The sequence below is a fragment of the Cystoisospora suis genome (genome assembly GCF_002600585.1).
Source record: "Cystoisospora suis strain Wien I chromosome Unknown contig_3331, whole genome shotgun sequence".
Lineage (NCBI taxonomy): Eukaryota > Apicomplexa > Conoidasida > Eucoccidiorida > Sarcocystidae > Cystoisospora > Cystoisospora suis.
The window spans coordinates 1-23,274 of record NW_027156126.1 but is presented as its reverse complement, the minus strand read 5'-3'; the positions used below and the strand labels follow the sequence as shown (position 1 = coordinate 23,274).

General features: G+C 46.6%; 3 protein-coding genes across 3 annotated transcripts; all 3 read right to left on the bottom strand.

The window, feature by feature from the left end:
• Window positions 1-1,541: 1,541 nt before the first annotated feature.
• On the bottom strand, window positions 1,542-4,191 carry CSUI_006555 (sag-related sequence srs17a). Its single transcript, XM_068066711.1, has 2 exons — window positions 2,995-4,191; window positions 1,542-2,687 (listed from the first exon to the last, which is right to left on the bottom strand). Exons 1-2 carry the CDS (start codon window positions 3,572-3,574, stop codon window positions 2,164-2,166), a joined length of 1,104 nt encoding a protein of 367 aa, XP_067921315.1. The 5' UTR covers window positions 3,575-4,191; the 3' UTR covers window positions 1,542-2,163.
• Window positions 4,192-4,755: 564 nt separating this feature from the next.
• On the bottom strand, window positions 4,756-5,284 carry CSUI_006554 (uncharacterized protein; the record flags this gene model as incomplete). The annotated part of the gene is made up of 1 exon (XM_068066710.1): window positions 4,756-5,284. A coding segment is annotated over one exon (171 nt), but the record flags the coding sequence as incomplete, so codon positions are not given.
• Window positions 5,285-6,414: 1,130 nt separating this feature from the next.
• Window positions 6,415-23,270, bottom strand: CSUI_006553 (cog4 transport protein). The gene is made up of 16 exons (XM_068066709.1): window positions 22,287-23,270; window positions 20,510-21,080; window positions 19,408-19,552; window positions 18,378-18,622; window positions 17,605-17,745; window positions 16,031-16,442; window positions 15,425-15,522; window positions 14,783-15,182; window positions 13,937-14,042; window positions 12,652-13,202; window positions 11,732-11,932; window positions 10,693-10,863; window positions 9,402-9,788; window positions 8,561-8,630; window positions 7,501-7,550; window positions 6,415-6,536 (listed from the first exon to the last, which is right to left on the bottom strand). Exons 1-16 carry the CDS (start codon window positions 22,903-22,905, stop codon window positions 6,465-6,467), a joined length of 4,239 nt encoding a protein of 1,412 aa, XP_067921313.1. The 5' UTR covers window positions 22,906-23,270; the 3' UTR covers window positions 6,415-6,464.
• Between the last annotated feature and the right edge of the window lie 4 nt (window positions 23,271-23,274).

The following is a 23,274-nucleotide window of genomic DNA, read 5'->3' as shown; positions in this document are numbered from 1 at the left end:
CGTAGGCTGTACGTCACAAGTTGAAGGAGTTTGGTATATGTAGGTATAAGTAGCCACTTATATATATACATTTCCATATAGGTAGTTGCTCTCTATACACAATATATGTACGCCCCTTTCATCACTTCCATATTTTTGAAAAAGGAACTCAAGCTTGTGGTCGTGTCATACGAGCATCCCTTAGTCCCACAAGTAAGGAGTGGCTCTCGCAGCGCGTTAGCTTGGCCTGCTCCCAATGGGCAAAGAATGCAGGCGGCCTGTCCGGTGTTGCAACGAAACGGAGGCTTCTTTTCTTTTCGATTGTTCTAAAAAAATCAACATACCTGCGGCAGAGGCATGTGACAGTCCGGTTCTACGTCCTCTTCTATCGTCTACAATTGTACTGATTCAAAATGGAACGAACCTTGAAACACTGCCAGCGTCACCTGGCCCGCCAGGTCGTCCCGGGGGGCGCGTCGACCCTATCAGAAGGGAGATTGTTTCCCGGCGCACATACACGAAAAGGCGACAAATCCGAACCGGCAAATTTGCAAGTCAACCTCGCCCATGTGACCCTGGGATACACAGCGGGAAAAAACGGATTGCTATTTGGCAAGGCCGCTGTTGAACTCACAAACTGTTTTACTTCCGTTCCGCCTCTAGGTTGCAGGCCTGAGTCTCGACGTGTTTCGAAAAAAGCTAAGACACGTCCCGGCCGACCGACCTTCTCTCCCGGCAGGGTTCGTTCTTGCACGTGATACCCCTGCCAAAAGTGCCCGCACGTTGCCGCCAGCTATCTTCATTATTGACATGGCGCAGCCGGCCCCTTCGCCGTGAACCAGTATCTCTATGAGCCGGGTATCAGGTAGAGAAGTATAGGAGATGACGCTCTAGGCCTGCCGCGGGGATCGACCGCCGCGAATGTTTAGCCCATGAAACCCCACCGCTCGGCTCGCTCCGGGTGTCAGGCCGCGCTTCTCGCGAAGCCCCTTGCGGCTGACTCCGGGTTCGCACTGGGGGTTTTCACGCATGCCCAGTGGGGTCGCTTTTCCTAGGTTCCCTGCCGTATAGATCCGCCGCTTCTTGCCCGTGTCTAAACGGGTAGTCCAGCTAAAAGGCACAGTTTAGGTTGTACGTTTTCATGAAAGGAGAGCCTGACAATACGTTTGATCTGAGTTATGGCTGTGACTGTGCTTTTCTTTAGTGTACTGTTTCGTTCTCTTCTTAGTGAGCAAGTTAAGCGTAAACATTTCTGAACCTGAAGGAACACCCGGAAACGGAAGTGAGCCTTTCCCCCGCGCATCCAGACCGGAACTACACAAAATCACCTAATTTCCGGAAGTGAGAAGCTCGTGTTCAGGGGGCACGCATGCAAATATCTATCTATCTTTGATCATCCGTTCTGATGTCCCGGGGTATCCCACGTGCACCGAACACAAAGTGACTATCGAAAAAACGAATTCGCGAACCAGTCTCTCAGCTGACTGATATATTGGCTTCAATCACGCGACAACAGCGTCCCGACCCAGTCTGAGGCTGTGCAGCCTGAACCTCTACTACGCATGTACAAGCAACAAGGACTGTACAGCAGAAGTGCTTACAGGAGCGTAGAACATGTTCCTTTCCCCATCGTAAAAACTTCACCACCAGTAGAACTCCCCGCACTCAAACCAGCCTGTCGTCTTTTCTTCTGTTCGGCGATATTGCGGTATCACGCGGGTGCGGCACTCCTTGAGTCTTCGCGTGCTTGACCAGCCCGCCCCCTCGACTGCTCGCGCGATCCCACCGCTTGTCAAAAGGGTATTGTGCCTGATCGTCGAACTGCTAGTCAGTAGCAGTAGAGTGGCAGTATTACTTACACGGGATCTTTCACCCTTACCATCTACTTGCACACAAACATATTCACTCACACATACTGCGGAGTTTGATCGAGCAGACCTACATTCCCGTCACAGTTCCACGCATGCTGCCGCAGAGGTACACATGGCCACTCCAGCAGCTTTGACACTTCCGGTCAGTGCCAAGTCTGACTCACAGACGTGGAAAGCTTGCAAATACACCCAAAACTACACGCCCTCACGCCTGACAAACCACCTCAAAAGTTTGTCGGCGGCTTGCTGAACCAGAGACCTGAAACCTGAGAAAAAAAAAGGCTGCTGGTCAACGAAAAATACAAACCGGAGTTCAGAGGAAAAATAGACTCGCCACGCCCAGTGAAACAGAAAGAGCTGACACGCTAAGCAACCAGGTCAATCGAAACGATTCCGAGTGCCCGGGGCTCGGCTTGACTGTCGTCGTCGAAACTACCAGATCTGTCCTATCGGAATTCCGACCCGGATCCCCGGGTTTTTTTACGAGGGCTGGCACGTAAACGTGAACCCGGCAAGGCCTTCCCCGCCCACCTAGCTGTGGTTGTGGTTCGCAAAGAAAGCAAAAAAGCCGAGGCTTCTCAGGCAATGATGCTAATCTAAGCTTGTAGCTTTTCAAATCAGGCGAACTTCCAGCAACAGTCGTAGACTCTAGTGATGCACCGTTGACTATTCGGCTGAGAGGAGCTAGCCATCTACATCCATCTCCCGTCCGCGCTTGTTGAGTTCCCAGGGGCGGAATGATGTCCTGTCCTCCACCACATGTGAAGGTTGACGTCAGCTCGGATGCGTCGTCCTTGATAGCCGCCAAAGCGTCGCCTGCCGTACACGTCGTGACGTCTGCACACATCACGACCGACCAACCACACGAAGACGGACAGCGATGCACTCTACGTGAGTTACAACCGGAATGAAACATGGTACAGCTGCGTCCGCACCCTGTCACAATTATGGTTTTCACCAAATTGGCGTAGGGCGCTGCCGCGGCTGTACACGACCTCAAACCGTTTGCTGTATTGCTAGATACATCGACCAGTCACCTGAAAAAGAAACAGCTCCTCTAGTGACGCGAGGTTAGTAGATACAGTTCCTGGCCACTCTATTCATCAGAACACTTCGATCATGCCGCTGCTATCAGCTAGCTTACTTGTCACATCCTTCTTCGGTACAGTGATGAAGACTGTACATTTCTTGGCGGCGTCCCGCTGACCTTGAACAGCTGCTGCTTTGCAAACGTAGCAAAACTGTTTCTCAAACGGATACGACAATGCTGCTGAGAAAAACAGGGTGTACGCTGGAGTACTGCCGGACTTAGGGACGGTCTCCGCGTAACCAGCAATGTTGACTTCCGGGAACCGAAAGCCCTTCGACGTGTCACAAGAGCCATCACTTTTTACTGTGAAAATGCTGTTGTCGGACGGCGTCAGCTCATCTTGTCCCCCCGGGCACCGGAACGCAAGGTGTTTGCCTGGTTCCGCAGTAAGGCGAAGAACTCCTTCCTTCTCGCCTCCTGTAGGATACTCGCACACCTCTGGCTGCGGCACTCGATCGTCCATTGGAAGATCTGCTACTGCAGCAGAGGGTAGTTTGTACGGGTCTATATCCAGGACAAGCGGCGCGCTCTCATCGAGCCCATCCGGAGACGACGCCAAGACGCCCTTGAGGCTCCCCGCCGGCAACGCGAGGACAACCAGCACAGCGAACCTTGTACACTGTTTGAGAACCATTTTGGGAGGCCCGGGCGCAGAAACGAAACACCAAGCAACGCACCGGTGATGGGACTTCTGTCAGACTCTGTACCTGTCAAAACTTTCCTGTCGAACATGACAGAGGTTTGTTTTATTCGACACCCGTCTTCTGCGTCCCGCGGCACCCTGCTCCTGCGACTTCTGCGACACAAGCTTGCCGGCGTCTCTAAATCTGGGGGGGGGAGTTAGGGCGCCCGCGTCGCGTCGCTGTCCTGTTCCGCGGCGAGAGAGGCTGCCGACGAGAACTGCTTCGCACGCCACGCTGTGTGGATGGCCTGCTCGCGAGCCACCACTTGCTGCGTCTCCCAGGTTGCAGCAGAGCTTATTCTGCTCCGGGCAAACGCAGGCCGCTGGCCAGGAGGCGCAAGAAGAGACCGCGCCACGCGACTGCCGGGCGACCCGTGTGTGCGGGGGTCGAATGGGCATGACTGTACACGCATCTAGGCCGGAGCGCCCCCGGGTGGACACTTTCAATTCAGTATCCCTAAGCTTCTGCTCGAGCCGCCCACGTGTTTGGGGTTCGCTTGTGCGAAGGACGGCGTGGGTCGTTTGTTGCTGTGGGATGTTGTGCGCCCTAGCAAAAAGTTGTAACGCAGGCGAACTGTTCAGCGACGCACTCGTGGTACCTGAGACCACAAAACTACAGCCTTCGCAACCATCTCCCAAACCTCACATCCCAGTTCGTTGTGTAGGCCGGTGGTGTCCGGTCCTGCGTCACAAGGGAAGCCCTTGTCAGGCCCATGCATCGCGACTCCCGATCCCCGAAGGTCTACCGCCCCGCCGCCGTCGCGATCATCGCACGCACGTATCCTTCAGAGCGTTTCTGCGCATTTCGCTCTGGGCGTCCCGCCGCGGCTCTCGGTGAGCCGTTACGGCTCACTTCGGGTGCTGATCAGTTCAGTGCGATGTCCCTCGGTGAGTGCCGTGCTGTGTGGGACCCACATTTTCCAGCTCAAATACACGTGTGAAATTCAGAGTGCAACTGGAATGGCAGGCTACCGGGAAGCTAGATTAGAGAAGGAAACAAATGTCAGCTTCGGTGCTGACCTCGTACCGGAAAAGTCTTGGCGTCGCCAGAATCCCGGGTCCCGTGCCCGCTACGGCAGCACTGCTTATGGTCCGGTGGTGCTCGGGCCGCTACAGCGGACGGGTCCGAGGAAGGTGGCAGGGTGGAAAGTGTCTATCAATGAGAAGAAGCTGTTGTCAAAGACTAAACCAACCTTCCAAAAGAAGAGACGGTGAAGACCTGAGCTCCGCATATGCTTCCGACAATCGCCGGTTACCACTGAGTGTCGCTTGACTCTTCTAACGGAGTTTCAGGCTTTTCGGTGCGTAGATCCTGAACATCCCCCGAACCTTAAAGCTGCTCAATAGGAGTGAGAAGTATTTCTTTCTCCCTCTCTACCTCAGTTGCGAAGTCTCTTCCGGCCGTTGAGCGTACTGCCCCGCGGCGGCGCCTCTGTCGGAACACTTTGCCACGCTCGGCGCCCGCCCCCTTGGCCGGGCGGGTTTCCGCGCTCAGGCAAGATTCCAGGACGTCTGCAACGCCGGGGACCGGACTGAGAGTGGAAGGTGGACTGCGGTATTATTGAGAAAGCTTCGTGACCAGCTTGCCGCGTTGTCCGCGAGCCATTGACAGTGATACTCCCCGGGAGGCGACGCGAAAGTCAAACAAAGGACCTTGAGTTGAATTGCTTTTACGCGCGGCACAGCGCAGGTGACGGAAACAAATGCGTTTGAAAGCTGTTGTGCTCTTAATTCTGCAAAGCAACACCAGTGGTCGGAACCCCACAGCAGGCATCCTGGAACACCCTTTGTGGTGTATCCTCTGCATGGATCAAAATCCGTAAGTTGCTTTCACTTCAACGAAACAGACCCCGCTCCGCCCTTCTTTCAGCCAGTTCCTCCGTCCAAGCCGTGCAAGTGTTGTTCTACCGAACGCTGCAGCATGCGAAATAAGAAGTCCCGTTTTCTTAGACCACCGCCGCATGAATTAAAACGTACGCATGAGAAGTACCACAGAGCCTGCATTGACACTAGTTGCTGATGCCACAGTGCCTTCTTTTTTGCGTTCGAATTTGTACGTTTAGCCATACCGCCTCATCTCGAAGTGACACGAATCAACCTCTCTCTACTTCCGCGAACGGCGGATGCTTTCTTATGTTTCTCTTAACGCTCAATATTCGGATGCCCGCAAGCGTGGAAATCCGTTCAGCGGCGGTACCTTTCTCCATGATGTGTTGCTTTATCCTACCCGAGAAGTTCTCCTTTTGTTTTCGTTCACCGCTTCTTGTTTGAAGCTTGTTCCCCCTTTCCTCTACGAAGAGGACCGGCACAAAGTGATTTGCGTCTTTGTGCAAGAAGGAAAGGAAGAAAGACGGAAGACGAGTGTGCGGTACTACCGAAGAACGCCTGTGCGGTATAACAACACCGCCTTAGGATGCAAAAGCCGTAGTTTAACTGTCGATGAGAAGGACCAGAAGGCCAAGGCGGTGGTTGATTTCCTGTCTCGGGTTCCAGTCCGCAAAGCATGTTGAGAATCAGCTAAAACAAAGGACGATACAACTGATAAACTGCGAATAGCTCATTAAAGTAGTTACAGATTATTTGATGGTCTTTACTACATGGCAAATACATGCGCACATGCCTCTTCCTCAGGAAAAGAGATACCGAACCGACGGAGGTCGATATCTGTATCAGTTTATAGATGCCCGTACATACGACAAGGGAAGGCGTGTTTCTGTTTGTTTCATACAGGCCGTAACACTTTCGCTTTCGGTCTCAGTTCACTTGGAGAGTTTCTAGCTACAGCAGCTCATTTTTTAGCTCAGACGTCCGAAGGATGCACTTTTTGCTAGGGTCACGACGGTTATTCGAGTTGATGAGAAGCAAAGAACATATCAATGTCTTGTCTCGAGAAGTCGATTCTCTTCTCCAGTACCTAAATGTCAACACCAAACACAGGCGAGAAAAGGACTTCATTTTCCATAACCTCTGCGAGAAATCCCCCTCTCTGGTCTCTTCGCAGTCGACATTGAACAACAGGAAGAGAGAAAAAGTGGTCGGCCTGTGTTGCTTTCATGAGAAAGAGAGCCTCCTGCAAGTTTCTGGCTCTCAGTGCCAGCAGGCAAGCCTTATCAACAAGGAAAGAGGAAACGTGGAGAAAAGATACACTAAAAAGCCCGCAGAGAAATTCAATCTCATCCACTAGGATGAAGACTACAAATTCCATCGCTTGAGCCGTCATATGCCTGTTTACAGACATGGACGTCCACCTACACAGAAACTTGAACGCGCATGCATACACGTAACGTTAGCTGTACGTACGATACATACACATAGATTTACCTGTGTATCCACTTAGTTATATGACATGGTGGCTTGCAGCACTCTGTAGACTTCGAGGCTATTGTCAGCAATGTATGCACATTTGCATGCAATGCAAGAATATGGTGTGGGTCACAGGGAAATGAATGCTCGTGGGTTCGCGGGAAGATACGCAGAGAGATGACCGAAAGAGAAGTATATCATTTGACGAACTCAAGACAGTACATCCAACGAAGTTACTCTGAAACAGTAAGATTGTTACTGCGCTCATGTGCAGCAGTTGGCGGGGAGAAAGATCCACGTGACCGGTACCGAGTGAAACATAGGGATGCCTTTCAGCTGTTATACATGTGGTGTACGGGGAGGAAGTCCATATTATGTGACGGTATGGCAGAATGAAAAAACGGCCACAGAAGACTGAAGCACTACTTCCCGACTATCTGGCTAATATCTCCCTATCTTTTAACTCTTGAAAAGTATGTCTCTGAGCAGGAGGACCAATGATATCTTCTCAGTTAAGAAACATGAGAAGGGAAGCAGAAAGGAAGACAAAAAAACGGAGAACAATAAAGACTTACTTTCTTCATCTCATGAACGGAAAGCTTCCAGAATTTCCCAGAAGAAGGACCTAGAAAGAAAAAAAAGCAAGACCTCAGGCATTCATCGACGATGCATGCGCAGGTGTATGTACACGCGATCATCTATACACAGATCACTTAGCGTTCCAAAGGTTGCCTCTCACCTCTCATCATATCGTCACTCACCACAAACACTCACCGTTCATACAGGTACTTCACACGTACACACACACACACATGGCAAGCTCAACCATGTCCATACAAAGAACATGTACATACAGATGCGCACATATATTAACTCACTATACACTTATATATGCGTTGACCAGCTGCATTTGTCTTCGTGTCTTCCCTTTACTCCAAACGGTAGAAATGTAGACAAACAGATAGTTGAGGGAAGTACGAGGTACTCAGTGCAACTTTGCTCTTTCCTCTCACGTTTATACACACATATAATATATATATATATATAGTTTTGCATGAGTCTAACAGCGATGTATGTATTTATCCATATATTCATATATTTGGTTGTACGTGCACTATGTATCGATCTATCTACAGCCACTAACTGTGTACGATCTCTCATATATTACATGTCTACCAGACCGTCCGAAACCGATCCCAGAATCTCGCGTTCTCCTCAGGTGCATATTCACTATGAATGAAGAAGGTGAATGATTGACAGATTTCTACAATGGAAAGCAGACGAGAGAGACGTAGAAAGGAACAATGACCGGAGAGAGGAAGAAACGCGCGTTTGCTGCATGAGTTCATACGCCCGCGCAGGCATACACGATGGCGTGCGAATCGGTACTGGAAAACTAGATGCACGACCTGCCGTAGACCCCCCGCATTAGGAAAGAATGAGAGAAGAAACCGAAAAAGGAACAATGAAAAAAAGGAACAGGGAAAGAAAAGAATGAAAAGAAAAACGCAGACAGGAGGAATGGAAAAAGAAAGAAAGAGAAACCAAGTAGATGAGGTTGTTGAAGACAGTTTCGCCCAACTCTAAGGAGCTGTTTGATGAAGAGAGCAAGAGAAAGGAAAGTGTTTTGTTTACCGAAGATATCAAGAAGTTCATCAAGAGTGCCAAGACTGAGAAGTTCAGTCATTTCCAACAGTCTTCCAAACTGCGAAGAAAAAGAAAACGAAAGGCATAAAACCCCTTATAAAGATCTTCGTTGGAGTGTACATACACCCGGTAAGATAGATAGACGCCTTAATACGAGCCCAAGTCGACTGAGTATGCGGAACTCCTTTATTTCACCAGAGGAAAAAGGCTTGGATCCGCTTGAATATTTCTTCTTCTCCTCCTCCGTAAAGGAGATCTACATCTGGGCGACGTGTGCTCGGACAGAAACTATGTTTGAATAGTATTCCCAATGCAGGCTCACACAGGTAGACAGATATGTAGCAAATAGATACGCAGATAGGTAATAGATATATTCAGAAATAGAAGTGTATGGGCAAGTACAAAAAAAAACATATGATGACGACAGACCGATCAAGTACTGCTTCTTTACTCCACTCTAAGCAATATAGTTTCCCTTCTTTCCTCAACCTTATACCACCTTGAGCAATGTACGTATGCATTACAGTATGCTAGTATACGCCAGTGTTGTATCACATAGGTAAATACTTCTAGATCACTACAAATAGATAACACTAAGAACGCCTACCTCTCTCTCAACATGAACGGATCCGACAAAGATAACTACACGAAAGATACACAGATAGACTACGGGTAGACAGAGATTCGTACATACATGTATGTTAGTTCAACAAGTCTATGCTTCAAATGAAGCGGAGTTCGCACAGTTCCATCAAAACCGATATGTGAAGTCTATACAAAACCTGCATGTGTCGTTCTTCCTTTAGAAATTGACCCACGAAACGAATACCTTTGGTCTTATCGGTGTATCGCATAAGATTTTAACCGTGGAGAGAATATCTTCTCCATCCTCTTCTTCTCCTCCCCCTCCCCTTGGAAGTCCTCTACCGCCTGCACCTCCAGATGCCGCAGCAGCCAAAGCTCCTAAGAAGTTTCGACCCGACGAAGAAGAGGAAGAAGAATGACTTGCGACCGCAGATGAGGATGCTGCATCCTCATAGGACTGATTTCGTCCACTAAGAGGTGGAAAGAAAGAAGTTTCATTCGCAGCTGAGTAATAGGAATGGTGCAGTAAAGATAGTTTCTGTAAGAAGCGACGTAATTGGGAGCTAAGTTGTAACCCCCCTAGAGCAGTGTATGATTTATCAAGGAGAAGTGTCTCCATTTTCGATGCAAGCTGAAAGAAAAAGAAGCAAACAAGGCAAACCAACAGAAAGAAATTGATAGGAAGAAACGAGACGAACACCGAATACACAGACTATCACACTTAGATACTCAAGAGGCGACACCATACCCCCGGGCTGGGGTATCTTCCTGTAGGAAGCATGCATCGAGATTCCAGGAGAACGAGGCATTTCGATGCATATGTAGAGTCTCCTCTACATTAACAGGTATGATGTATATATACGTACGTATATATATGGAGAGGTGGAGGGAGAGACAAGAGCTGAATGTATTAGACATCCATCGTGTATGTATATCGACACCCGTATAGCTAAAGCGAGTATGGTATCTAGATATTCGTCCTATGGGGATGCACACAACACTTCGCAGACAAGCCGATCTTCCTCCCGAAGCCCATCAGATTCATACGAATTGTCTGTACACTAGGAAACGACCAGACGATACATACTGTACATACACGCCTTCGGTATAGGCTGAGTAACAGGCAAACCAAACACACTAACTATGTTCCCACGAGCCTACCGATTCTATACCTTTAGAGAATAGATGTACATATATATATACAGAGACACACACAGACAGGATGGAGTACACTTTCATGCCTCTATATACTTGGACAGGAATAACAAATACGGTCTTCTGTGCACTCACATATATAGTATGCAGGAATATGTAGCCCAATATACTCTTGTGCATACGTCAGTATGTCTATACTTACATGTGGAGATCGATACCACCTTCTTGACAAAAGGTCACAAGCTTCCATCATAAGAAGTAAAAAGAGAGAAAGGGAATAATGGGAGACAGGGAAAAAAGAGAGAAACACAGAGAGAACAGACGAAACATGACAGGAACGACAAAGATCTTTATACGAGCGCGCTGACAGATTCACTTACAACTTGGAAAAGAAGAGAACAGCAAAGATTTTGTGTAGGCCGATCATATTCTTTGCCGAGATGGTTTAAGAGAATCCCAAGGCCTCGTTGAAGTTCTAGTCTCCATCTTTCTTGAACATCGAAACCAAGGTAATCTCCAGAGGCATACCCACCGCTCATGCTTTCTTCTTTCTGTTGAAAACGAGAAATTGGTGACACGGTCTTGAGAGACGTCTTCATCACCCTCATTATCAAAACACGACTAGCAAACGACATCACGAAGTAGAGAAGCGAGAAGCAGAGAAAGAGACAGATTCGTGTTCCCTTTGGAAAGGCATATCCATCTGCTCAAACGCACGCATGTGCCACGAATGTGTCTGCTGGCACGCCACACATATGTATTACATAGGGACATACATACATTCTGATGTATACAGATATACACGTACATGAGTAACATTTATGTATGTATGTAGGCAGGCGTCCTCGGGCACCATGGAGATGTTGGACGGCAGAAAAGAGAAAAAACTGATATGATATAGACCCAGGAAAGACGGACGAGAAAGAAGAGAGAGAAAACAATATGCAGGGAGACAAACTCTGGCCGATAACTTTCATCTAGAGAAAGTGGTTGCTCAGAGATTTGACTCTCACGGGGACCCAGAAGAAGTGATTGAGATAATGAACAAGGATAATATTTAGAACTAAGAGCAAACAGGAAGGCCACGCGTAGGCACACACGAGACACATGTCCTCGATTATGAGGTGTACTGTGAATGCACCTAAGAATACCGGGATGCATGCGTTACACATTCTAGAACAAGAGATCAGAAAAAGGCAAGGGCGAAGAAGAAAAGCAGAGATAAATTTCGAGAAGAGGAGCTTACAAGATGAAGAAAAGCGGCGCTCGGACTACAGGTGTGATGACACTACGTGTCCACAGATGGAGAAGGCGTATGTACGCTTGAGGTATTCAAGGTGAGACACATCCTATAGACTCAGACAAACGTAAAGATATACATAAATTCACGTATTATATGCTAGAATACTGTGAACTTACCCGAGACATATCCGTACTTGGATGTGCTGACGAGGAAGTTAATAGATTGTCGTTCTCTCCTCCGCCTTCTCCATGAAGCTCGAAAACGACATCATGAAGAGAATCAAGTCCCTTGTGTAGATACACCTGGAGAAACTTTAGGGTTATTTTACAACACCTCTCATGTAGCGCTTGAAATTCTTCGACGACGCCATCCACTGCCTGCGTATGTAGAGAGAAGGACAACAGAAAGAAAGCAAGAACAAGACGGAAAGACTGTCCTGAAGCACTAAACAGAGGTTCTATTCCAGTGAAAGATAAGGAAGAAAGAGCAAGATCCAAGGAGCCCAGAGCGAAAGAAAGACATAACGAAGAACGGTAAAAGAAAGAGAGACAAAGATACAGACAAGAGAAGATGGCAATAAAGAAAAAAAAAGGAGACACTAAGGGAGAGGACACGAAGAAGACAGAGAAAAGCATGGCCACTTGAGATGACAATGCCTTCAGAGTTTCTTTACTGGGGTTTTCACGTACTTCCTCTTCGTTGTCTTCTTTTCATTCTATTGTAGATCCAAGAAGAGAGAGAAGAGACACGTGAGAGTGGCCACTCAGTTAAAGACAGAAAAGAAAGAAACGACATGAGCGTCCATCGCGTTTAACTCGTGAAGTCCCCCCGCGTTGGCAGTATCCGAAGTTTGCTCACTTTACACTTCTCCGTACATACGCGAACCCCTACCCGGGGTGAAGCACCATACAGCTGCATATGAGTGATACCCGTTGACATGTAGAGCTCTTTATGTTTACATATACCTGAAGCGAAAAAGATGAAGAAGACATGTATATATGGATGAATATACGTGGAGAGAGAGAGAGCTAGATGTACAGATGGATGATGGTAATAGAACAGAGGGCTACGGTTATGATGAGTAGACTTGAGTTACCTGTAGAGTATACTCAAACATCATGAGATTATTCTTATTTTGATCTGTGTCTTTTTTCTTTGATTCAGGTTTCCTCTTGGCCTCAGCCTCTTGTCCTTGTCCATCTACCATTTTTTCTCTCAAAGAAGATTCCTCTTCTTCATCGTCTTCACTCCAGTCTTCATCTTCATCGTCTGATCCTTCTTCTTCTTCATCCCTTCCAGAGTCGCAACCGTCCCCTTCTTCTTCTTCTTCTCGGTCATTTGCATGTCCTAGATGTTCCATTTCTTCTTCACGAGATGTCTTCCTTGTTTTTCTTGGGTCGTATGGGTCGTCATCCATACCACCATGACTAGCCAAATCACTGTTCTCTCTTCGACCTCTCTCTTGAGCCTCTACTTCTTCAGCTTGAAAGCGTTTCTTTTTCTTCTTTCGTCTTTTGGAACTAGAAGCAGGGGATGTATGTGCGAAGGTATTAGTAAAGTCCCTCGTCACGCGATCTTTGAACTTTTTAAGTGTACTGACAGCTAGCGAAACATTATTCACACTATGAGTCCAACTGTACGAAGAGCCTGTGAACACAAAGAACACAGAGGGAACGCACATGGAGACAAATGAAAGAGGTTCAAGTAGAAAGGGAAAAGCGTACTTTTTCATAATGATCTTGCCCATGAAATGGCGACGAACAAAGCTTCTCAAAACTAAAAGGGGTCATAGACAGAGAAATAGCTAGCTAGACAGATAGATAGACAGACAGCATCATTATACGACAGTGACAATTGGCGTACGGGAATATTGGGGAAGTCGAAACAAGACTTGCTGGCAGCAGTATATACACTGGAAAGTGAAAGGAGACTAGAGAGGTACGCAGTTCCACTCGATCACTTAAACTCTAAGTATTCATCCCTTGCTACATGAGACAAAGGCACAAAACCTGAGAGATAACTGATAGCGCCGACATGACTGAGCTGCAAATAGATGACTTCAGATACTGAGAGGGACCTGTCGACTTGCGAGCAATTCTCTTCTCCTCCGTAGTTTTATCTCTGAATTTCCTCTGTCTGCTTGTGGTTTCTTCACGCGTCGTGTTTTGCACCATCCTTAGGGTTTACCCTAACCCCTTTTTATCTTTTCTTTGGAAGCCAAGCCTCCAAGGAACACACGGACGGGCCAACACCTTCACACCTCATAAGCGACCTATCGATCTAACTCTCTATGGTCACCGTATCCGACCATATCTACCTGCTATGTCTATTCTATTCATGTACATCTTTATCAACATATTCCGCGGGAACCTTCTACTTACTTAAGCTCTCCAAACGTGACGAAGTTCCATCCTGTGGGCTTGCACGTTGAAGGACTTCTTGTGGAAGGCTCTCGACCAGCGAATAATTTCTTGCATGCGTCTCAACCTGAAAGGAAAGGAAGACAGAAAGAAAACACCAGACACTCGACATGAACAGTCGTCGCTCTTACTTTAGACCTACGACAGGCAGAAAAACGAGGAAGCCGAGACAAGACTTCCTCGAGAGAAAAAGGAAGAGAAGAAAACGACTGGTGTTTCGAGACAAACCCAAAACAGAGAAAGAGAAGTGCATGGAGACCCTCGAGGATAAGAAAAGAGAGAGAGGGTGTGAGACGGTGAAACTGAAGAAAGAGAGAAAAAGAAAATGAATAGCTTCATAGGCCTGATGAGGAATGCTCACAATAGACACACATCGACAGAGAAAAAAACAGGGTGTATAGACACACCAGTGACAAAGACATACATCGAGCTTTACGGCATCCTCTCTGTCCCACCAGTCCACTCCATTCGGACCTCCACGGAGCGCACAGAAAAAAAAAAGACTTTCCCACCTCACAAGAATACTTTCTACCTAGCCGCCTGCTATCCAGATGCACATGCATGCATCTATATACCAAGCGTCCCATGTCTTCCGATACTTTTGAGACCAGACTGCGTTTATCTAAGATATGTACCCCTACGTAGACAAAGTCTATATCAGCTCATCGCATGTCTGCCGATACATCCCTGTATGGGTGTTGATGCCCCGTCGCTTTACTCGTGTAAAGCTTGTCGCTCCCACCAAAAAGAAGAAAGAAAAAGGGAAAGGAAGAAAATCTAGATCTCATATATCGACAATTGACTTACCTTGATGTAATTCGAATAGAATCCTTTACTCTCTTCTAAATTTTTCCGCAGTTTATTTTTAACATCCGAAGAGAGAAGATTGCATATATTATTGATGATAGCGCATACAGCAAGGACATCGAGACTATCGATGGCTCTCGAGACACTCTTGTTGAGTATAAAGAATATATCGTCGACAACGGTCGAATAGTATCGATCGTCATCTTCATCTTCGGCTTCTACTCCTGCACCCCCCCCTCCTCCCGATATCAACAGGGGATCGCAGACATCTCTCTGCGTGTGAGAGGACGACGTATCATAGAAAGACGAGGAGGAAAAGTAACTAGATACGGCGGATGAAGACGATGACGGGAAGGAAAAGGATATTTCATCTGCGACATTCAAAGCTTGATCTACCGACCTGAAAGAAGAACGAAAGAAAAAACAACAGCAAGGGTACACAGACAGATAGATGGATAGATCCGGCGGGTACATTCCATATGCACATATAGATATTTATATATATATATATACATATATTGCGGGCACACTTGCGAAGATGTTGAAAGGGTACTCGTCAGACATCAGCGAAGATTCACGGAAGAATGGAAGGCAAGAGGATAAAGCAAGAGGTCCGAGAACTTCTTTGATGGGATGACTAACCCTATGATGCATGCATTCTCAAGAGTGACGTAATGGGCCATTAATTCTTCTCTTCCTCTCATCAAGGAAGACGACTGGAAACTCGCATCGAGATAGACCTGTAAGAAACAGATGAAAGAGAAAAATCGGAGCCCCATCACGAGGTTTCTCAACACAGAAAAGCAACACGTGAACGGTAGGAAGTCAGACATACTCTAAGACAAGATATGTACACACCGTAGTGAGTAGATACAGATGAATGATCATACGTATATACATTATCTACAGCATTGGAAAGCTTTCTGGTGTATTCCTAGAGTTTCTATTATACAGATGTACACCTCAATGATATCTTCGAGAAAGCGAACAGCTTGGACTGATCTAAAGGTAGACTCAGAGTTAGCTAGATAAATAGATAAAAAGTAAGTAGATTCTAGGACTGCATATGCATCCGACTACACCCTCACAGGCACGGATAAAGACGTATAATGAGAAATATGCATGCCCGTCTACTGACATGTCTACCCAAAGAATCACCATCCAGATCCGTCTATAGCCGTCAGAGATGTACATGTGAACGTATGAAAGACGTACGCCTCCTGATATGACATGAATGTCTATCTATACCGGGTATTGTCTTATAAGGTCGACAAGAGAGTGACCGGAAGTGGTGGCGACGTTCTTCTTCTCTCTACCCCCTTGAGCTATCCTCCCACTACCGAAGTTCTGAGAACTTTCTCCTCTTCTTTCTCTAGCCGTGGACGGAGGAGACTGAATGTCTTCATTAGATATCTTTCGACATTCGGATGACGCTTTTCTCTGATGACTGGTCTCTTGAGATGTCTTAGACGACGACGAAGAAGAAGAAGACGACGATGATGCTGACTGAAGAAGAAGAAGAAGAGAAGAAGATCGACGTATCCTGTGTGAGGCCGCTCTTTTGAATTTGCGGTGTATGCGAATGCAAAGGGCACTTAAAGAAGCTAATTCTGATAACACATAATCCAAACGTAGCCTTGTACTATTACTCGTTAAAGCACTGTAAGCAAGCGTAAAGAGACAGAAAGGCAAAGAAGAAAAGAGAGAAGAACACAGGTACAAAAGATACAGTCCCAGCGACCCAAGTCACGGCAAGGGCTAAAAATTCAAGAAAAAGACAGACAAAGACGTCCTTGAAACAGAGGAGAAACAGTCATCTGAAAAGAGGTGAAGATACAAAGCCACTCCCCACACATAAGTGTACACGTACACAGATAGAGATCATCGAGGCCGGTAAGAGGGACACATGATCACCATGGTCGTTAACTAAACTTGTAACTCTCTACCACTCGAGGAATTGAGAGAATGGCCGAAGGAGAGAACTCTGGTCTTTCTCGACATATCGAGACCAAGAAACCGACGGCATGACAGGAAGACTGTCCATGAGAGGAAGGATGCCACCAGAAAAAAGGCGTTCAAATGTGAAAGAATCAGAGGATGCACGTCTATATACCCATTTATGTGTCCATATGTATGTATCTCTTTATATATACATGCGCGTGCGCACCGGAAGTGTCTGTACAGACGTGAAAGCACCGGGGCGCGAAGCATCCATACATACTAAGGAGCAACCGTGTCTATACACACGCTTTGCAGGGGAGACGTGCACAGAGATCGATGTGACTATACGCATTTCCAAGTGCAAACCGAGACCTATGTAACATACCAGAGAAGATACAATAGAACGGAAAAAGGAAGGGAAGAAAAAAAAAACCTATAGAGGGAATTCACAGTCTCAAACCGATAAGGAGAGAAGAGACGAAGGAAATCAGGATTTCAAGACAGAGTGAGACTGAAGGAACGGGGAACTCACACTGAGACGATACCTTCCTCTGTTCCCCCTACAGCTTGCTGTCTCTAACCAATAGAAAGATATCGCTATCTCCTTCACCTGGAAGGTCAGAAGGTACAGTGAAAAAGATCTCGAGTCGATGTTTCGACTGCCTGTCAGTAGAGGACGCTGCCCGTCAAGAGAGTTTTGAGATATCTTCTAAAACCGCCACACTTCCAGCACGAGTACATGAGGAGACGAAAGAAAGAGAGCGGTTTATCTATTCTCGTTGTCGAGGACATCAAAAGAATAGAAGACAGAAAAAAGTGTCTCTCGTTCTGATGTCCCCTCCCCGACTCCTATGGTCTCCTTTCGTTTGACGTGGACTGACCTATTGTTAGCTCTGTTGGAAGGCTGTTGACTCTTGAGAGACATAGAACTACTACTGCTTGCAGTCGTAGTTGAGGCAGCGGTCTCCCTTTCATCCGTTTCTGCGCATGCACCCGCTGTCTTCATCAGAAGGATATCTTCACTGAAAGAGAGAAAAAGAAACTACAGAGGAGCCAAATGCCTGTGTTCTGAACGCGGAGACATTTCCAAAAGGACAAGAGAAGAGAAACATGTTCACTGGAAAAAGAGGGAAAAGAGACGAAGCCGGGGCAGACAGAAAGTTACGCTGCTGAGAAAAAGGCGATGAAAGAGAACAAGCGACGACTCGCCGTATAGACAAGGAGAGACATGCAATGTATATACCAAGGTCGGGATAATGAAAAATCTCCAACCTCGAGCAGTTTCGTTCTACAGCCTGTGAATGTAGACAGCATTTCTATTGGTATATGAATGGAGGGAGAGATCCCAGTACATATATATATATATATATATAGAGAGATCTATGTATAGACCCGCAAATATACACAGATACATTGTAGCCGTTATGATACTTAGAGGAGCTATTCTGACAGAGACGTTCGCTGCAGGTGGCTAAGACTGCGAAATGAAGGAAAGGAAGATAGATTAGGGAAGAAACAAGAACATTTTCTTGCCTGCCCTATACATGCTCGTGTCCGAGCTATATGGTACCAAAGAAGACTTTTCGTCCTTAGCCTAGACTGCAGATAGATAGACAGATGAACAGATGATAAATCCAAGACAAATCATTCTTACTTGGTGTCTGAAAAATGATTCAGAATACGCATGCACTGAATTTCAAGCTCTTGTCTGAGCCCGACAACTCCATACAGCCCCGCTGCCTCTGCTTCTCCGCAGGCGCTCGTCTTCGCGGGTCCTTCCTTCCTTCTTCCATCCTTGACATCATAACTATCATCTCCAGTAACGCGCGAACTCTCCCCGCGAGGGAACGAAGAAAGAGTAGGCAGGGCTTTTGCCGTCCCGGCAGCGCGCTCTATTGCCTGGGGAAGATGCACAGGCATGAGTACTAGCAATCGGAACATACTGATAAAGCCTATATCCTGTAAGCACACATCTGTCTTTCTTTACCTATCCATCCATATTCACATCTATAGGCTTTCCCGTGATTGCAGGCATATACACATCCCAAACCTACTCCATTCTCACCTGCTACGACTTCGTAAGGAAATTTGTAAACAGGACTGGAGTCAGCTAATTCATGGACTTCATGCGAACGACCGACAGTAGTATAGAGTCAAACTAACCCTTGATACTTCTATTCACAGAGAAGACGAGACAGACAGGAGCACGCCTTCATACCTGTACCCACGTATATGTAGACACTAATGACTATGTGGCTCCTTCTCCACGCTAGACATCTCTGCTATATGTCGCATGTGAATTTTTTCTCTAGACAAACCTCCACACTGATCCTCTCTGTTGAAACGCGAAGTCGGCTTCACGCATGAGATCATTCTTTTTTGAGTCTTCGCTTCGTCTTTCACTGACTAGATCTTGAATGTACATGAAGAGGCCTCCCCCATACAAACCGGTTTGTACATATTTCTCTGCATATACTTGTATTTACAAACACAGCTTTTCTTTTGCATCCAAGAGAATAGTTTCACTTTTCTTCTCTAACATGCATTTTTGTCCCTGTGCACGTCCAGACCATTAGGAATGTCAACCTGTCTCGTAACGTCTTAAGCGGCCTCACAGAGGATATCTATGCTGTCATATACAGAACCCTCTCTACATACAGTATATATATGCGTGGTGTTCATACCTTGACATGTGCACGAAGGAGACCTTCAGCGCTTCCAAGGAGTTGCGCCAGGGCTGCGCTATGAAGCAGAGAGTGTCTCTGTGGACGTTGGTAAGCTTCTTCGTTCTGCTCAAACTTCTGTTTCTTTCGTAGCTGAACTAAAACCCTAAGAAAACACCGATACATACAGGAGGTTTCTACGTAAAAGTCGCGTGAAGCTTCTTATGAATATGTAAGAAAACACGAGAAAAGAGACATGGAGAGCAAAAGAAAAGATCTCGCGAAAAAGCGTAGTACGGGCTTTTATGTGTCTGGCGTACGGGCTTGATAGAGCTCTTCTGTCGTTCTCCTCCCTCTTGGAATTCTCATCATTCCAAGAAAAATCTCCGAATTGACATCTATACTCTGTTGTGACGGGATCAGGGGTTGTTACAGAAGGCAAGATATGTACAACTGTCGATACGTAAAGTGCATGCATGCAAGAATCTCTTACTCCAGATGTCTCAAGCTTCCCTTTCGATACAGAAGCTAGATATCAAGCAGAAAGCCTCTTGTAATGTTTAGGATGAAAAAGTCTGAGGCAGGGGGAGGGAAGGAAAAGCAGAGACGCGAGAAAAAGCTCAGGAAACGGATGGAATTATGACGGTGGTAGAGAGATGACAAGGAAGCCAAACCTATTGAGTTCATATATACAGCGACTATGCATAAATACTTCAGTGATGACCGCCGAGAGAAAAAGCGAGAAAAGACGGAAAGGAAAGGCGAATGAACTGCGTGGAAGAAGAGCTAATAAAAGACGGAAAGGAAAGGCGAATGAACTGCGTGGAAGAAGAGCTAATAGTAGTAGTAGTAGTAGCAGCAGGACGAAGAGAAAGGCAGAGAGATTCTTCTGCGGGAACACACTTCGACGGAAGGGATATCAACCTCAGTATATGAAACCACTCGAAGCCAACATATGTAATCATCTACCTACCCGTGAATGAACTGATACAGATGTGTGTATCTGAATTTATGAAGCAGATACAGCCTGCGAGTAGGCATTTGGGGAAAAAGAACCGAAGAAAGAGAAAAACGAGAAGGGTGCCCAATATAGTAGGAGTAGTAGTAGTAATATCTCACTTACTTGAATGTCTTTACTCCCACATCAGCCAGATGACCGTTCATTTGATCGACGTATCTCTTCAGAGCATCTTGCTGTTTGTTGAGAGTTTTCAGTAAAGAAAAGGTATGAACTAAGTCTTGTTTCCACCCTAGCCTAGCATTCTTCCCACTGGGGTCACAGCTATCATCCGTACCTCTCATATTCTCACCATCGTCTCTCTGATCATTTATCTGTCCTCCCTGATACTTTTCATTCTCTCCTCTCTCTCCTCCTTCTTGGTTTTGATGTCTCTTTTGTCTCTCTTCTTCCCTTCGTTGCTGCTGTTCTCGAAGACCCTCTAATCCTATCGATGTCCATTTCTGAAAGAGAAGATGTAGAAGTCTAAGCTGAAGCTGTTGAAGCTGCTGTAGAACTTGCGCTTCCACTACCGACAGCCCGGGAAGAGAAGAAGAAGAAGGAGACGAAGTCGAGGACCCCCCGGAGGCGTACTTTGAATCGATAGATGAAAAAAAGTGTCGTATATGCTGAACCTCACATGCAGCCTCTGTGGCTGATGTGAGTTCTTGCCTATCCAAAGCGACTGTGAGTTTTTCTGAGAAGCAAAAACATAGATAGGACGAGAGGAAGAAAAACACAAGACATTCTCTCGCGCATATGCAACATGAAGGCTCTGAAGAACAACAAGAAAAAAGAAGCGAAAGTGAGAGATCTACTGTCACTATAATGTGTAGCTTCACTACAGAAGAAGAGAGATACATGTATCTGGTTTGTAGAAACCCACTCTGTTCATGGAAATAGATACAGATACCTGGAATACATGTATACATACTTGTATACGAAGTGCACGATGGACAGCTGAATAGTCACATGACCAGAGAAGACAGAGAAGTAATCTTTACCAAAGCCTTCTCTCCTATAAGGAACAAGCAAGCGAGAGAAGACACCGGATAGACGGGAGACGTAGCGCATGTGAAAAAAAAGGGAGCACAACAGAAAGAAACCACGAAAGAGATGCCTTACCTGTGAGGTCCATGCAAAACCTAACTGAAATGAAAGGTATATGAGAGGCTCTGAGCATGTCCTAGAATTGAATGACGTAAGGAAAGGATAGAGTCGGTGTTTGTAGCACCACGAGGAAAGAAGGAGAACTCAATGTGAAAAAACTAACCAACAGAAGAGATTTCGAGACGAAAACTGAAACAAAGAGGAAAGGGAATCATTTTTCCCCGGCCCCGAGAGAACTTTTCACACGCTGTAGTTCATACCTGCTTGAAATTAAAGACAGGGACACTTCTCCCTGGCAAGATTGCCGTGAATTTCAAAGCCGCTGACTTGGAACGAACAGCTGTAATTCACGGTCCTACCACGCGGGGGGTGAGGATATCTTGCATACACAACTGCTACGTACGCATACACCCTACACTGAGTAAGGGCTTACATTCATCTAACTTCCTTCCCTCGACACGTGCACAGAGAGACAACCCGGCATATCCACGACAGAAACAAAAACACACATGCAAACACACATATACACCCACGCTTCTCGGCAGTTGCGCAGATACTCCGCGCACGTATATGCATTCGTAGATATCAAGAGGTCATACTCCAACTACGCTTACCGACACTGCATGTGACAGGGATATGTATGTGTACGGGCCCGGCCGTTTACAGAACATGGTCAAGATCAGTTAGACATGCAGAGACGAAAAGATGTGCATACGCAGATAAATACTCCGTATCCTACGAGGTGCGAGGGGATATACGTGGATGACAATATTCTGCCTGATGAAGGACGTACCTTTCAACGCCCTTAACTGAAGAATACTGCGAACGATGTCCCGAGCTTCTTCCATATGATGTTTCTCACGTTCAAGTTGCCTTACAGTCGACGCCATCCTCGCCGCCTTCTCATTGATTCCTTCTAGCTTTTCCTGTAGTTGTGAGGCGGAACACTGAAGTCTCTGTTGTTGCTGTTTAACCATATCTGAGAGAAAATCTTTTTGAATTTCCGCCTGTTGCTTCTTGAAATCCTTTCCTATAACCAACGACTCAAGGAGTGTATCTAGACCGGAAGTATACGTGTCGATCTCATATTCACGGTTTCCGATGTCGCGTAGTATCCAGTCTTCTTCTTCAACATTAGATGATTCAACAGTGCCGGATAAAACGGAGGAGGAAAAGTGTTGCTCCTTTGGTTTCTTGTGGAGAAGAGACGCACCACTCTTTTCTGTTCCCGACATCTCGAACTTGCCCGGCGATTCAAGGGAGTTGTTTTGAGTGAGAATGCCGCTTCTCTCCGCGGGTAGGTACCGCGGTGTTTGGTGATGCCTACCAGGGATTCCTTCATCTTTTCCCCAGGGGTAATGATCAGAAGGCCGGAGCACTGTGACTCCTTGACCACCTCCTGCTTCTTCCATTGACTTCGCTGAGGTCCACGCCTAGCTTAGGTATATGGACGAGAAAACATTTCCTTCTCCCAAGAAAGCATCTGTAAGTGAGGATCGGCACATAAACTCGAGCCTTGTCCCGGTAGAGGTCAGGAAAAAGAACGCGTCTTTCAGGTTCCCTTGTGCCTTAATGTCGTAACTCCACTGTGAAAAAAGTTCATAGACAACCAGTCACATATCCAAATACTGAAAGGTTTGATGTTTCTTTGAAGACACCTTCACACACTGGTGACATTGGTTCTCGCATTGAGAGGCCGCTTGCAGCCGGATGCATGGCTCAGAGTTTCTTCAGTGGTATATGGGGAAAGACAAAAAACTTCTACGTGAATGTCCCGTCAA